The 16,814-nt window shown below is 52.9% G+C and overlaps 1 protein-coding gene across 1 annotated transcript; it reads left to right on the top strand.

The window, feature by feature from the left end:
* Positions 1-6,198: 6,198 nt before the first annotated feature.
* On the top strand, positions 6,199-16,598 carry SLC5A5 (solute carrier family 5 member 5). Its single transcript, XM_081504949.1, has 16 exons — positions 6,199-6,555; positions 7,435-7,500; positions 7,849-7,900; positions 8,083-8,150; positions 9,026-9,180; positions 9,574-9,714; positions 9,789-9,918; positions 10,186-10,274; positions 10,980-11,092; positions 11,166-11,236; positions 11,641-11,727; positions 11,809-12,002; positions 14,335-14,459; positions 15,212-15,327; positions 15,914-15,916; positions 16,434-16,598. Exons 1-16 carry the CDS (start codon positions 6,199-6,201, stop codon positions 16,596-16,598), a joined length of 1,932 nt encoding a protein of 643 aa, XP_081361075.1.
* The last annotated feature ends 216 nt before the right edge of the window (positions 16,599-16,814 follow it).

The following is a 16,814-nucleotide window of genomic DNA, read 5'->3' as shown; positions in this document are numbered from 1 at the left end:
AGGGCATGGCAACCCACTCCAGTATTCTTGCCTGGAGAATCCCATGGACAGAGGAGCCTGGAGGGCTGCAGTCCATGGGTCGCTAAGAGTCAGACACCACTGAAGCGACTGAGCTCACAGATCAGCACCAGTGGCCCTTCCCTACCTCCTTACACTTGAGCTGAGCGCTCTCCCTAGACAACTCCACAGATCACTGCCTCACTGAAGATTGTAGACCATACAATGATTGATTCACAGGACTGTCCCACACCAGACTGAGGCAGGGGCCACATGGGGCACTGTAACCCCAGGAGGAGTTAAAAATAATCTGAGAAAGGGTCATGATGGCCAATGAACACCCTTCTACCTCCATCTGTACCATGTGAGTAAGCCCTGATCTGGCAGTGCTGGGCCACATTTTTTACATTAATGCCAAAATGCCTACCACTAACATACTAATTAACTCTCAACATCACTTAATAAGAGGACTATTTTCCTTCAACCTTGCCAACACCATGGGTGAACAAGCTAGTAGCTGAAAAAAAACCTCAGGATTTGCTTTTCCTTATGTGGAAAGCATTCTGCCCTGATAAAAAAGTCGCTCACAGAAAAGAAAAAAATCTTTGGAACTTAAATCATTTCTCTCATGGGCTGCTGGGTTGGTATGGTGTGGGCATTCCTTAGTGGTGCAGTGGTTGGGACTCCAGTGCTTTCACTGCTGGGGCCTGGGTTCAATCCCTGGTCAGGAACTAAAGATCCTGCAAGCCTTGTGTTGGTGGCCGAAAAAAAAGCTCAGGTATGTGGGGCAAAAGGCTGAAAAAAATTTCCCCACATATATTAGAAATACTTTTTCCTCAGGGTTCTTCCTCCTGATGTTTAAGACATACTTGCCTGGCCAAATTTTTCTTGAATATCTGCCTAGGTGATTTCATAACCCTGTGATTTCTGGCAGAAATTCCTGGTTACCCTAAAGATTCCCTCTCTTTTCTCTCAGTAATCAGTTCAGCTCAGTCGCTCAGTCGTGTCCGACTCTGCGACCCCATGAACCGCAGCACGCCAGGCCTCCCTGTCCATCACCAACTCCCGGGGTCCACCCAAACCCATGTCCATCGAGTTGGTGATGCCATCCAGCCATGTCATCTATCGTCCCCTTCTCGTGCCCCCAATTCTTCCCAGCATCAGGGTCTTTTCCAATGAGTCAGCTCTTCCCATGAGGTGGCCAAAGTATTGGAGTTTCAGCTTCAACATCAGTTCTTGCAATGAACACCCAGGACTGATCTCCTTTAGGATCTAGATGCCACCCAGGAAAAGTTTGGCAGCTTCCTTTTCACTTAAGGATGGGCATGTGATATTAGCAGTAGTGATGCATGCCATTTCCAGGAAATAATCTGGCTGGGATATAGGAACAATGGCTGGTGCTCCAGCAGTTGTTTGGCCATGAAGCTCCTGATGCCTGTTTCTGGGGCAGGTCACAGCCCACTCTGAGCCTTAGTTTTTTCTGTATAAAGTGGAAATGGTGATCCCTTAGGTCTCAGGTGGGGGGCTTCAGATGAGCTAGAGGTTGAGAGGCCGGAAATACCAGGTGGGAGAATATACCACCAGGAAAGTGGAAGGCCAGGGAGGGCCCCACAAAGGTTCCTCATGCACCCCCATCCCCACCTTGAAGCTCTGCCAAAATTTCATCCACATTACAGCCTGGGAGCCAGCTGGTTAATGGGATCAGTCTCATAGAGGAGGCCTTGAACCAAGTGATGAGTGAGCCCTTAGCTTGCTAACACACCTGTTGATACATCCATCATGCAGTCTACTCGTCGTCACATAACCTTGTCCATAGACACCACCCTACCATGTAACCACCCACCTGGCAAGTACCCCACAAAGCGTGCATAGAGCAGTCATCCAGAAGCTGGCTGCAGATGAGGACCACTGACGCGAACCCTCAAGTCCCCAGTGGCAGTTGTGCCAGGACCAATCAGCCCAAAGGCCCAGAGCTAGGAAGAAATGGGCCCTTCTGTGTGGGCCTGTAAAGCAAGACTGGCCACTTGGATTGCTGACTCCCCTCAGTGTTTGGCTCAGGCCCAGGGACAAGTCTTTTCCTGGGCTCATGCAGCCAACCCAACGGTGGGCAGGAATCTGCAACCCACCAGGCCCTTAGGTGCCGAGGCACTCCCAGGTCCCGCCCCTGGACTTCTCCAGGTGCCAGGTGTCCCAGACTGGACAGGGCTGGGAGCCCTGGAGGAGAGCTGCACCTCCCTGACCCACCCTGCACCTCATTTCTGAGTCAGGCAAGGCAAGCGGGGACCCCAGGTGACCCGTGGTAGATCCTGAAACCCAGAGAGCCCTGGGAATCACAGGATCAGAATCCTCAGGACTTGGAATCAGGGAATCTTACAGAAAATGACAGCCACTGGTGGTAATGATGGTTTGCTTTTACTGAATGCAGGATTCGGTGTTCCAGGACCTACCCAGCAGGTCATGCTGAACCAGCTAGAACAGCTCACAACCTCTCATCTCTGACCCCTGCCCTGTCTACAGGGAGACATGAGAACACTGGGGATGCCCAGGCAGCAGGCAAGAGTGGTGGCAGCAGATATCCCCTCAGCAACCTGACATCCTTGCCCCTTTTGCTTAGACCACTGCTGCTGGGCCCTTGGGGACTGCCCTGCCCCTCTCCCCCATCCAGGGGGAGTCCTCCGGTCCTGCCTGCCCTCCTCCCATCCCATAATTGGAGTCATACAGTCAGGGAAGGCATAACTGCTTCCCCTCCCTCCTCCCTGCCTTCCTCCACACTTTCCCCCACCTCCCACCACCCTGCAGGGCTTCCAACTCTGAGGCTACCATCCAGGAAATCCATAACATGTTCTGAATCCACCCATTTTCCCCCACCCTCAACAGGTGGGTTTTTCAAAACCTGTGGTGATTTACTCGTTAAGTCATGTCTATCTCTTATGACCCCATGGACTGTAGCCTGCCAGGCTCTTCTGTCCATGGGATTTCCCAGGCAAGCATGCTGGGGTGGGTTGCCGGTTCCTTCTCCAGGGGTCTTCCCGCCCCAGGGATTGAATCCTGGTCTCCTGCTTTGCAGGTGGACTCTTCATCGACTGACCCATCAGGAAAACTAGGTCCCTTATTTGCTCCAGATTCTCCAATTGCTCCCACCCAGTGCCCTCAGAATAAAATCCAGACCTCTTCCAAGGCTCAAGGTCTACAGTGATCCTCCCAGTCCTGCTCTTTCCAACCTCAGAGCCCTACCCCCAGCTCTCTCCAAACCTGGCTCATTCTCTGCCTGCAGGGTCCCTCTCTGAGGCTTCACATTAAGTGTCCCCCACCTCCATCCCCCAGGCTGTCTCCATGTCTGACATTGCTTCACTCTTCTCATCTGATAGCTTCTGAAATGGGTATTCATCTGCTGGCTTGATCAGAGCCCTGAGGCCACGAGCAGGGCATGTCCACCTGGATCCTGTTGTGTGCCCAGTGGCTGGTGCAGGGCCCTGCACACAGTAGGTGCTTAATGAAAGGGACTCAGCCCAAGTGTTAGTCTGCAGCCTGGACCCTCCTTCCACCAGGATAGGAGAAAAGAGGAGCTGGCAGGGGATGATTCCCCAAACGCCCTTGGGGAGACAAGACAGCTTTTGCCTGAACTTGCATCAATCTGCATATATCTGCATTTTCTTGCTTGGCTTTGCGGGGGAATCTTCCTGCATTTCCCTTTCCCAACAGGTTTTCAAGGAGGATGCAGTAGAGAAGGGAAAGGAGGAGGAACACGGTGTCCTCCTCACCCTTCTGGCAAAGGCAAAGGGTGCATCAGATCAGTTCAGTTCATTTCAGTCGCTCAGTCATGTTCGACTCTTTGTGAACCCATGGACTGCAGCAAGCCAGGCCTCTCTGTCCATCATCAACTCCCGGAGTTTACTCAAACTCATGTCCATTAAGTCGGTGATGCCATCCAACCATCTCATCCTCTGTCATCCCCTTCTCCTCACACCTTCAATCTTTCCCAGCATCAGAGTCTTTTCCAATGAGTCAGCTCTTCGCATCAGGTGGCCAAAGTATTGGAGTTTCAGCTTCAACATCAGTCCTTCCAGTGAACACTCAGGACTGATCCTCTTTAGGATGGACTGGTTGGATCTCCTTGCTGTCCAAGGGACTCTCAAGAGTCTTCTCCAACACCACAGTTCAAAAGCATCAATTCTTTGGCACTCAGCTTTCTTTATAGTCCAACTCTCACATCTATACATGACCACTGGAAAAATCATAGCCTTGACTAGACGGGCCTTTGTTGGCAAGTAATGTCTCTGCTTTTTAATAAGCTGTCTAGGTTGGTCATAACTTTTCTTCCAAGGAGTGAGCATCTTTTAATTTCATTGCTGCAGTCACCATCTCCAGTGATTTTGGAGCCCAAAAAAATAAAGTCAGACACTGTTTCCACTGTTTCTCCATCTATTTGCTATGAAGTGATGGAACCAGATGCCATGATCTTAGTTTTCTGAATGTTGAGCTTTAAGCCAACTTTTTCACTCTCCTCTTTCACTTTCATCAAGAGGCTCTTTAGTTCTTCTTCGCTTTCTGCCATAAAGCGAAGGGTGCATCCCAGCAGACAATAGATGCCGAGTGGAGCTGTGGCATCCTATCTCCAGGGAGGAGTAGGTCCGCTCAGCAGCCCTGCACGGAGACAGAATGACAGTCCCGGGTCAAACGTGAGGCTGCCTGGTGGTCACTGGACCCAGCTTGGGTGATGTGTGTAGGCCAGAGGAGGCCACCAGGGGGCGGCAGAGGCTGAGGAGGGTCCCAGTGCCCTAGGAGGACAGATTCTCAGATCCCTCACACTTATGGAGGAGGGAATCCAGCTTTTGGAGATCCAGCTAGGACTCGAACCCAGTGGTCAGAACCTCCAGATGACAAAGTGTGGGTTTCTTGAGGGCCTGACCCGAGACAAGGGACACCCCCTTCCTCTGTACCTCTGATCTCATTTGTGGGACATGCCAGACACGACTTCCCCAGGTAGTCATGTCCCTCCATTTTTTGGGAATGTGGTCATAGACAGCCCCTCTGCTGTGACTGCCATTTTACACTTAATGTTTGGCACAGCGTAGACTCTCAATGCATTTTTGGTGAAGGAACCAACGAATACATGAAGAAGTGAATGAATGTGGTCCTTGTTCTGTGTGGTGGATGCCAGGCTTGTGTTATACAGGTTCACTTTGTTCCTCTGAGACAAGAGCTATTTTATGCCCATTTACAGGTGGGAAAACTGAGGCCCAGAAAGACACAAAGTCTTCCTCAAAAATGGATGCATTCAGGACTTGAAGGAACTTGCCTTCCACTCAACTTAGCCTGAGGGCCGGGTTTGGTGATGCCCTCCTGCTAGGCTCTAGAGAAATGGAGAGGGTCAAGGTACCAATGGGGGAGGGGCGGTTCAAATAGAGCAAATTTTCCTCATGGGACCCTGCAACCTTGAAAGTACACCCCAGTTCTGTGGGTGAGTGAGCTCCCCATAGCTCAGGGTACAAAAGCACAATGGGGATCTGAACGCTGGGCCACTGCTCCCAGCTGTGTGGCCTTGGGTGAGTGACATGCCAACTTTGAACCTCAGTTTCCCCACCTGTCCAAGGGAGACATTAACAGCTTGTGGTCAGCGGAAAGTGCCCCACAAAGCAGGGGGGAAGGAGGCATTTGGGAGCCTCCCCTCACCCCCAGAAGCCACCTAAGTGTCCTGTCCTGGCCCATCTGACGGAGTACAGGGCGGAAAGGGTGCGGGTCCTGCCCGCCCCAGGTCTGGGGGCGGAGTCTCGCTGACCGGGAGCCCAATAAATCCGCCGCCGCCGGGAGCTGCCCCTTTAAGCCCCACCGAGATCTCTTGCTGTCAGCCCTGAGCACAGCTCCCAAGGAGGGGGACGGACGTCTGGGCGGTGGACGTACCGCTTGCATCGAGCGCCTGGACCGAGAGAGAGGCCAGGTGGACGGACAGACAGACACGAAGACAAAGAGGGGTGACAGGGAGGCAGGCGAACTGCTGCGAGGAGCCACAGATTTCTCGCCCAGGGAGCCCCGGGCCGCGGGGGACCAGAGGGGACAGGCGCGCGGTGTCGCTGCCGCCGCTGAGCATCCTCCTACCTGCGCGCTGTCTTGCCTCCTCGGCCGCTGCCAACTTCCCTCAGCCGAGACACGCCGGGTGGCTGGAAGGGGCCGAGGACGCGCCTGTCCCCTCCCGCGCACCTCATGGCCAACGTCGAGGCAAAGGAGCGGGCCACATTCGGAGCCTGGGACTACGGGGTCTTCGCCCTTATGCTGCTGGTGTCCACCGGCATCGGGCTGTGGGTCGGGGTAGCGCGAGGCGGGCAGCGCAGCGCCGAGGACTTCTTCACCGGGGGTCGGCGCCTGTCCGCCCTGCCGGTGGGCCTCTCGCTGGCCGCCAGCTTCATGTCGGCGGTCCAAGTGCTGGGAGTGCCAGCCGAGGCCTACCGCTATGGCCTCAAGTTCCTCTGGATGTGCCTGGGACAGCTGCTCAACTCTCTGCTCACTGCCCTGCTCTTCCTGCCGGTCTTCTACCGCCTGGGCCTCACCAGCACCTACGAGGTACTGGGCAGGGGACCGGAGGGCCTGAGGACCTGCCTGACTGGGAACGCGGGGAAGCGGCAGGGGAGGCCCTAAGGCTCTGAACCGTTGGGCAGGGGGCCGCAGGCGGGCTCCTGGGTGCTGTAATTGGGGAGCCTCCGAGATGGACAGATGGGGAAGGTTCTGGGAAGAAGCCGCAGGCAGTGAGGCCGGGGCAGGAAGGAGGAAGAGGAGCTGGCGTCCTGGTTCTCTGGTGGAAACTCGCTCAAGGCGGAGCCAGGCTCGGCCAGGGGCGCGTTCACATGTGGACAAGCACACACCTGCCCCCCGCAAGCCTGGGCTTGCATACACCTGAGTGATTGCCTGGCGCCAGGCTCCGGATGCGAAATCCGACTTCCCCGCAGCTTGCTTCCTACCTTCCGCAAGGGGTTGCCTCTCCACTCGGGTTTCCCAAACGTACAACTGGCGTAATTACAAGACCTCGCTCCGGGGCAGTGAGCACAAAGATTAAAATCTTGACCGGTCGTACCGTAGGCAGCCAGTCACAGACACGGTCTGTATCTTGCGAAAGTTGACTCAGAGCGGCGGCAGCCCCAGGGGAACGATCAGACTTGAGTGGGAGCGTGTGGGACCAATGTGTACACACTTGATGGCGCAGTCCTACGGCCACACGCCATATGCACTGGCGCAGGGATGGCGAGTGTGCACAAGTGTGTGCGGATAGATTGGAAAGGGTGCTTGGCAGGAGCCCTCCGACCGCCACTCCTCCGTGGCCAAGAGTGTGGAGTTGGCCTCCGGTGGGCGGGCAGAAGCCAAGAGGGCGGGTGAAGGACCCAGAAGCCTCGGGTCCCTGAGTGGGGACTCTCCAGGTGACCACGAACCCTCGGCTCCTCCTTGTAGTACCTGGAGATGCGCTTCAGCCGCGCTGTGCGGCTCTGCGGGACTCTGCAGTACCTGGTGGCTACAGTGAGTGGCCTCGGCCCCGCTCTCGCCCCCAGGGTCCAGCTCGAGTCAAATAGCGGACGGTCACGCCCACAACCCCGCCCCCATCCCTGGCGACCCCACCCCCACCCTGCAAAGCCTTGCCCAGGCCCCGCCCACAATCCTTCTGGCCCCGTCCCAGAAGACTCCATCTGCAAGTCTGGCCCGCCGGCCTCTCGCAGACCTCCTACCTGACCCCACCCCGATCCCGCATGGCCCGGCCCATCTGCCCTCAGTCAAGTACCCCAACCGTCCTCCTCCCTCTAGCTCCTTCCTAATATCCTCTTCGCACAGGTGCCCCCCAACCTCCCTGCTCTTGCCCTCTATCTGCAGATGCTGTACACTGGCATAGTGATCTACGCCCCCGCGCTCATCCTGAACCAAGGTTTGAATGGGCGGGGGTAGGGAGGGCTGGTGGCGGGAAGGAACAAAGGCTCAGAGAGTTGCCGGGGTGAGGGGAGGGACAGCTCTAGGAGAGAAGAATCCTACTTCACTCCCCAAAAGGCAGGACAGTGAAAGCCAAGCTTTCGGCCTGCAAATTGACCTAACATGAGGGTCTCCTTGCAGTGACAGGGCTGGACATCTGGGCATCGCTCCTGTCTACCGGAGTCATCTGCACCTTCTACACTACTGTGGTGAATGTCCCTCTACCTCCACCCCACGTGGGGCTGCATGCCCACTGAGTGGGAGAGACCCTGGGCAGGCCCATTCATTTCCCTACCTTCCCTATCTCCAGAGGAAGACTGTGTCCCGACTGGGCCTATTTCCTCATCTTTATTATGAAAGGTGATTTGAAAGGCTTATTGCTGAAAGTCCAAGGATATGGCATGGCTGGATCCAGGGGCTACAACAGAGCCCTCTGTGTTCTCTCCCATCTGTTAAGAACCTCATTAGCTCTAGGCTTCCATCCCTTTGGGCTTCATTCTAGCAGAAAGTGAGTTCCTGTTTCAGGATGGACAGACTGAAGTCCTAGGAGGGTTCTGTCTGTCTGGCACTGGTATTCAGTGAAAGATGAGCCTTTCGCAGAGGTTTAGGGAGCTAGGATGTTCTGTTGGCTATTCCTGGAGTTGGGAGCAGGGTTAGCCTCACCTGAATGACCTGGAAGTGCTGAAGGGACTTCTCCAAAGGAAACTGAGGAGCTGCCAAGAGAAGGCAAAGATGTGAAGGCTGGATGGGTAAAAACAACAGCTAATAATAACAGTAGTAGTAATAATGATAATAATAGTGGCAGCCATCACTCAACTAAACACTTGTATGTGTCAGATGCTCTTCCAAATATTTTTCTTGTATTAATTAATTTATTCCTTGCAATGATACCCTGAAGAAGGTACTATTATTAACCCCATTTTACAGATGAGGAAACTGAGGCAGAGCCGCTACTGGAGGCCAGGCCAAATCCCCGCCAGGTCCCCCACCTGACTCCTCCTCCCTCCCACCTCTGCTCTGTCCTACAGGCCGCAGACAGATCCCCATCTGACACCCTATCTCCCTCTCTTGTCACACCTTGCAGGGTGGCATGAAGGCTGTGATCTGGACTGACGTATTTCAGGTCTTAGTAATGCTGAGTGGTTTCTGGGTTGTCCTGGCTCGTGGAACTGTGCTTGTGGGTGGACCTGGGCAAGTACTCGGGCTTGCCAAGAACCACTCCCGGATCAACCTGATGGAGTACGTGAAAATGTAGAGGGAGATTTGGCAGAATGATGGAGCTGGCATCTCTGCCCTGGCAGAAGCCAGCCGATGCCGCCTCCCCCAGGAAGCCCTTCCTGCTCCCCTCCCCAGACAGAAAACCTAGACAAAACCCTGGCTCCCCCTCTCTGGGGACTGAAGGCTCTCTGAGATCCCAGTTAGGCACACACAAAAAAATGTTTTTTGAATACAGGTGGATGACTCAATAAACCCATGGACTTTTAATCTGGCAAACTACTGTTCACAGTTCAAAACCTAGCCCCAAATGTCCCTTTAAGACCCATCAGGTCCAGAATAGGCATCTGGGGCAACTTGGGAGGGAGAAGTCAGTGTAGCATTCCCACATGGCTGACTTGCCCCGTCCTCATCCAGCTTTGATCTGGACCCGAGGAGCCGCTACACCTTCTGGACTTTTGTTGTGGGTGGCACATTGGTGTGGCTCTCAATGTACGGTGTGAACCAAGCACAGGTGCAGCGCTACGTGGCCTGTCGCACAGAGAAGCAAGCCAAGCTGTGAGTATTTGGCAGGGTGCCCCTGGGATGTGCTGCCCCCTTTCTCCAACCCTGAGACCACATCTCCCCTCCAGGGCCGTGCTCATCAACCAGCTGGGCCTGTTCCTGATCGTGTCCAGTGCTGCTGCCTGTGGTGTCGTCATGTTCACGTTCTACCTTGACTGTGACCCTCTCCTGGTAGGGCATATCTCTGCCCCAGACCAGGTGAGTCTGGTCCGGGCTCCTAGGCCACTCCTATCCACCCACCCCCACTGTGAACCTCTGGGTGAGTCTCTGGGGGTGAAGCCTCACTGGCTTCATCAGTAAAATGGGAATGACCCAGGATCATAGAGTCAGTCAACAAACACACGCTGAATGCCCACTGTGAGTCTGGCCTGTACTGGGTGTTGGGAATGTGCAGTGTGAGGACAGATAGATGCCCTCACCCTTGGGACATTGCTGTCCTGGAGGTTGACCCCTGACTCCCTTCAGTACATGCCCCTGCTGGTGCTGGACATCTTTGAGGACCTGCCTGGAGTCCCTGGGCTCTTTCTGGCCTGTGCCTACAGTGGCACCCTCAGGTGAGTGACCTGCTTTCTCACTTGGCCACATCTGAGCCCCTGGGGCCTTGTTGTAATGTTCTGAGCATGTCACGCATTTACTGCTCAGTCCCCAGTAAGCGGGGTCCAGTGGAAGGCATACCCTGGCCCAAGGACCCCAGATCCGGGATCTTTACCCCTTATTGCCCAGCAGGGTTACACTTGCTTCCTTTCCCTTTCTTCTTTCTGTCCTCCCTCCCTCAAACAGATGTTTGTTGAGCACCTATGGGGCAGGTACTACTGTTCTAAATACTGGGGCACAGCTGTGACCAAGCAGTCCCGCACTCCTGCCCTCAGGGGCGTCACACTCTGGCAGTTTCAGATCTCCCCTGACTTCTGCTCACATCGCTGCTCCGGCTGTGACCAGAGTCCATGCGCCTGTTCCCTGCACCGCATCACTGCTTTGTAATGAGACCTTGTGTCATTCATGTTCTCGGTCATGGGTGTCCTTGCTCCCGTGAGGGTATCTCAGGTCTGCAGGGAGAGTGGGGAGGTGGACCTCTCCTCTGCTCTTGAGGGATTCTGTTGCCTAGGCCTCTGCCCTTGGGTTGGGTTGGGTCCTGGCAGGCCAGTTGGTATGGGTAGCTGGGGGCCTCCTCCACCAGGTAAACCCTGGGGGCAAGAGGTGGCCAGTTCCTTGATGTGGCCTGAAGACACCCCCCCCTCCTCTGTACTCCTCTCTTCCAGCACCGCATCCACCAGCATCAATGCCATGGCTGCCGTCACTGTGGAGGACCTCATCAAACCTCGGCTGCCGAGCCTGGCCCCTCGGAGACTGGTCCTCATCTCCAAGGGGCTCTGTGAGTTGGGAGACCTGGGTGGGGGGCCGGGGCAGCCTCTCCCCACTGACAGAGCCATCCTCGTCTGCTACAGCGCTCATCTACGGCTCAGCTTGTCTCACCGTGGCGGCTCTGTCATCCCTGGTGGGGGGTGGTGTCCTCCAGGTAAGTACCCCCCACAATCTTCCCAAGAGGTGAGGCATCATCCACTTGGAGACTCAGAGAAGGCTATACATGTCAATGGCAGAACTGAGTTCTGACATATTACTAGTAGGATGGCCGCCGCCAGGCCTGAAACGGGGATGCTGGGAGGTGGGAGTAGTGACCTGGGGGCAAGAAGGGCCTCCTTCTGGCATGGTCATGGAACCAGATTTGTCAAGAGAGAGAATCCACATCTTTGGGAGAGAGACAAGAATAGGGCATCCCTTCCCCTTTAGAGAAACTGAGGCATAGAGGAGTCTCAAGACCCCCAGTGGAGTTCCCCAGGTCTTCCTTTCCCAGCAGGTAAACTGAGGCTAGGAAAGGTGGGATGACTCCGCCTTCAGTCCCACTCCCACCCACTCTCCCAGGGCTCCTTCACTGTCATGGGAGTCATCAGCGGTCCCCTCCTCGGAGCCTTCATCCTGGGGATGTTCGTCCCCACCTGCAATACACCGGTGAGTATTAATACAAGGACGAGGGACTAGGAGTGCGAGTGGATCAACACAGACCCCCGCTGACACTGGGTCCCTCACCAGGGCGTCCTGTCCGGGCTGGCAGCGGGCCTGGCGCTGTCGCTGTGGGTGGCCGTGGGCGCCACTCTATACCCGCCTAGCGCGCAGTCCATGGGAGTCCTTCCGTCATCAGCCTCTGGCTGTGCTGCGCCCTCAGCCAACGCCTCTGGTCTCCTGGACCCTCTTCTCACTGCCAACGCCTCTGGCAGGGTCTCCAGGTAAACTCTGAGCGGGGAAGCGTGGCCAGAGAGAGTGTGGTTGCAGAGGGATCCTGAAGCTGAGTCCCTGTTGGGAAGGAGAAGGTCGGGGGCGGGGCAAGAGGGTGGGGGGTAAGGCATTCCCCCCGAAGGAAGAGAGAGTGTGAAGTCTGAGGCCAGGGTCAGTGTAGTGCATTCCAACTATGGTGAGGTTAGAGTGGATTTAATGGCAGAAGAAAGGATAGGAGATGAGGTTCAACCAGAGAAATCAGATTCTTTTTAAACTGTGGTATCATTTACAGACCATAAAATTAGCCATTTAACAGCAGTTTTTAGTATATTCACCAGGTTATCCAATCATCACCACTATCTCAAGAACATTTTCATTATCTCCAAAAACAAAAAAGACAAAAGCCCCCAAACCCTGTACAATTTTTAATTGTACAATTTAGCAGTCACTGCCCATTTCCACCTCCCTCTAGCGCCTGGCTTCCCTGGTGGCTCAGCTGGTAAAGAATCCACCTGCAATGCGGAAGACATGGATGGGTTCAATCTCTGGGTTGGGAAGATCCCCTGGAGAAGGGAATGGCTACCCACTGCAGTATTCTGGCCTGAAGAATTCCATGGACTGTATAATCCATGGGGTCACAAATGGTCGGACAGGACTGAGCGACTTTCATTTCTAGCCCCAGGCAACCACTAATCTACTTTCTGTTGCTATGGACTTGCCTGCTCAGGACATTTCGTATAAATGGAATTGTGTAACATATGACCTGTTGTGCCCAGCTTCCTTCACTTAGAATGATGTTTTTAAGGTTTGTCCACACTGTAGTGTGTCTCAGTGCTTCATTCCTTTTATGACCTCATAGTATTTCACTGTATGGATGGACCAATTTTGTTTAGCCTTCATCAGCTGATGGACATTTGGGTAGTTTCTACTTTTTGGTGATTGTGACTAGTGCTGCTATGAACATTTGTGTACAAGTGCTGGTGTGGACATATATTTTCTTTTTTCTTGGTATATACCTAGGAGTAGAATTGCTGGGTCATATGGTAATTCTATATTTAGCTTTTAAGAAACCACCAGATTATTTGCATAGCCACTGCATCATTTTACATTCCTACCAGAAATGTATAAAGATTCCAACTTCTCCACATCCTTGCCAATACTTTTTATTATCCCCTTCTTTTTTTCTGAATTCTAACCATCCTACTGGGTATGAAATAATACTCATTGTGGTTTTGATCTGCATTTCCCTAATGACTAATGATGTTGACAGTCTTTTCATGTGCTTATTGGCCATACTTATATCTTCTTTGGACAAATGTCTTCTCAAATCCCTTGCTCATTTCTAAATCGGGTCATTTGTCTTTTCATATGGAGTTCTAATTTATATGTTCTTTATATCTTTATTCTTGATATTAGATTTTTATCAAATGTATGATTTGCAAATATCTTCTCCCATCCTGTGGGTTGTCTTTTCATTCTATTGACAGTATCCTTTGATACACAAAAGTTTTCCATTTGGATAAAGTCCAATTTATCCTTTTTTTTTTTCTTTTTTACTGGAGTGGGTTTCCATTTCCTGCTCCAGGGGATCTTCCTGACCCAGGGATCAAACCTGCGTCTCCTGCATTGACAGGTGGGAAGTCCCACCTGGGAAGCCACCTGGGAAGTCCCTCTATGTTTGTTTTGTTTGGCCATGCTGTGCTCCTTGTGGGATCTTAGTTCCCTGACTAGGGGTTAGACACAAGCCCTCAGTAGTTAAAGCATGGAATCCTAACCACTGGACTGTCAGGGAATTACCTCCATTTTCTTTGGTTGCTTGAGCTTTTCATGTCATATCTAAGAAAGTATTGCCAAACCCGTGATCATAAAGATTCATACCTGTTTTCTTCTTAGAGCTTAATTTGGTTTGATTCTGAGGGTGATAAACAGAAGCAGGAGGCAACCTGAGTTATATTTTACTTGTATGTGCTCAGTCGTGTCCGACTCTTTGCAACTGTAGTGGACTGTAGTGTGCCATGGAATTTTCCAGGCAGGAATACTGGATTGGGTTGCCGTTTTCTCCTCCAGGGGATCTTCCTGACCTAAGGATGAAACCCATGTCTCTTGCACCTCCTGCACTGGCAGGCAGATTCTTTACTGCGCCACCTAGGAAGCCCTGAGTTACGTTTTAGTAATGTGTGTGGGCAATGTCTGAAGGTGTTGGTGGGATAGCAAGAAGGAAGGAGAATTGTCATACGTCCAGACAAGCAATCATGAAGGGCTGGGCTGGGTTGTGAGAGTGTAGACAGGAGGAAGCAAATGGAATGGATTTTAGATTCATGCTCATCTCTCTCTCTCTCTTAGTCTGGAAATGGACCCTAATGAGCAAACCTTAGCTGACAACTTCTATGCCATTTCCTATCTCTATTATGGTGCCTTGGGCACACTATGCACTGTGCTATGTGGAGCCCTTGTCAGCTGCCTGACGGGTAAGGAGGGCATATGGCATCCTTAGAGGTCACGCTGTCTACCACCCTGTCCACAGGGAGGGAAAGGAGGACCCTTTTGTCAGTCAAGCGGCCACTGTATACTAGCCACATCTGCACCCTTTTTGCTACATCGCCTTCAGGACACCCTCCACCTGTGGGACTTGTCCTATTTTGCAAAGGCAGAAACTGAGGCATCCCCTCTCCACCTCTCTGTTCCCTCTTCAGCCCCAAAGATAGTGTCTTTGCTGGAGGATGGCGGGCGGGGGTTGGGGTGGGGGGAGGTGTCACAAGACGCTGTCCTTGGTGCTGAAATATCTTTTCCCCGAAGTCTTGGCAACTCTGCACCTTTCTGGGAATTCTGAATCCCATGAAGAAGTGGAAAGAGATTAAAAGAAATCAATAGTGATAAGAGTACCTATTCTCTCTTCCTGAGTCTCAGACTTTCCATTCACCAGGGCTCTACTGAGTCCTTCTCCAAGTTGGGCAATATTCTAGACACTGGGGACACAGCAACAAATGGAACCATATGCTGGACCCTCCTGGCCATCCACTGTTGTCTATTACAACCTCTCACTGTGTAGATGAGAAAGTGAGGCCCAGAGAGGGGCAGAGACTTGCCGGTGTCCCCAGTGGGCCACTGCCAGATCTGGGTTTGGAAGTCATCAGAGATCTCCCTTTTCCTCCCCAGGGCTTGGTCTCCAGGTCTCCTGCCACCCTCACTAAATAACTCCATTTTCTCTCTGCCCCCTCAGGCCCCACCAAGCGCAGTGCCCTGGGTCCTGGTCTGCTCTGGTGGGACCTCATGCGGCAGACAGCATCAGTGGCCCCCAAGGAAGAGGTGGTCACCCTGGATGACAGTTTGATGAAGGTCAGTCTCAGGGCTGGGATCCCAGAGCAGGGGGAGGGGCAGTGAAGTGGCTTCAGGTGCTCTGTTTGTGATCTCAATTCAGGGAAGTGACACGGTGAGTCACCGTCTTGTCTTTCTCAACTTCTCCTTACCGCCAGTGGAAAGGCTCAGCTGGGAGCTAGTGCATCTTCAACGCTTTCTATTACTCATTTAACAAGGACTGAGCAGACTTTCATACTGTTCATTTTCATTGTATCTATTTTTACAATTACCTCCAACCTATGGCAAGTGAGACTGGCTTGCCTTTCAGTTATTGATATAAAGTCTCTCCTGAAAATAAAATTGCTTAATTCAAAAGTGAGTTAACTTAGAAAAAATCTTACATAAAAAACATGACAGGGGGTAGACCAACATTGACCAGAGCCGTGTGGTTGCTATGGGAATGCCCTGAGTTTAGGAAACACTGTCCCTGGGGGGTCTGATCCAGGTCTGCTCCTGCTTTGGAGTCCCTGTTTCATTCCCTTATTTATTAAGCACTTGCTGTGTACCCAGACATGCTCTGGCAGGAGCAGAAGAAAGCTAAACCAAGAAAGGAATAGGATCTAAGCAGGTGGTGAGTATTAGGAAGAAAATAAAACAGGACATGGTGATGGGGGTGGCCTCTTGGATGAGGTGACATTATTATGTCCAGAATGAGAAGGAGACAACTACTGGAAAATCTGAGGGAAGGGCATTCTTGGTGGAGGGCACAGCAGGTGCAAAGGCCCTGAGGTCAGAGCAGATGCAATGATGAGGGCAGGGATTTGGGATTTGAAGTGCTTTAAAGCTTCCTCCAGCTGCCGTGAGGAAATAGTTTATTTTCTTGAAGAATAGGTAGAGTCAGAGAAAGGAGAGGGTCAGGCATCCATGGACACATGGATGGGCTGGACCATAGGTGACATGGCCATGGGGGAGAGAAGTGGATGGAGGTTTTGGAGGCAGAAGGGACAGGACTGGCCAAGGTGATATTGTGCCACTCTTTCCAAGTTCTATCCTCCCAGATCTTCTGTCCCTATCTGGAGAATATCTGAGCTGACACAGCATAAGTGGGGTCTCTGACAGGGACTTTCTTCTCTCCTCCCCCCCAGGGTGCTGAGGAGCTGCCCCCTGGAGTCAAGAGGCCTTCTGACTTTCTGCCCACTGATGAGGACCATCTGCTCTCCCTGGGTCAGAAGGAGGTGAATGGAGCTGGTTCCAGGACACCAGGCAGTGAACACGACAAATGTCTTGATCTGCAGGAGACAGACCTCTGAACCAGTTGGGGACTGACCACCTTGGATGGGACCTCAGGGGGGCCCATCCCAGGCCATGGGCCAATGGCTTTGGGCTGTGATTGGTTAAGTCACATCATATGCAAATAAACTTGGGGCTGCACAACCCCGCCCTGTGGGAAGAGGTGAAGCCCTGCCTCCAGAAGATCATTTTATCCTGCCTCCTGCTTCCAGCCAGCCCCGAGTCTTAGATGCTAT

Source organism: Giraffa tippelskirchi, chromosome 6 (genome assembly GCF_054371585.1).
Source record: "Giraffa tippelskirchi isolate mGirTip1 chromosome 6, T2T-mGirTip1v1.2.pri, whole genome shotgun sequence".
Classification (NCBI taxonomy): Eukaryota; Metazoa; Chordata; class Mammalia; order Artiodactyla; family Giraffidae; genus Giraffa; species Giraffa tippelskirchi.
The sequence above is the reverse complement of the archived record's forward strand: the minus strand, read 5'-3'. Positions and strand labels throughout refer to the sequence as shown.

Excerpts from the sequence above, each read along its gene's own strand:
- SLC5A5 (XM_081504949.1), top strand. The coding sequence starts at position 6,199 with ATGGCCAACGTCGAGGCAAAGGAGCGGGCCACATTCGGAGCCTGGGAC. Across the intron at positions 8,151-9,025 it reads GCACCTTCTACACTACTGTG|GGTGGCATGAAGGCTGTGAT; the intron begins GTGAATGTCCCT and ends CACACCTTGCAG. Across the intron at positions 12,003-14,334 it reads GCCTCTGGCAGGGTCTCCAG|TCTGGAAATGGACCCTAATG; the intron begins GTAAACTCTGAG and ends TCTCTCTCTTAG.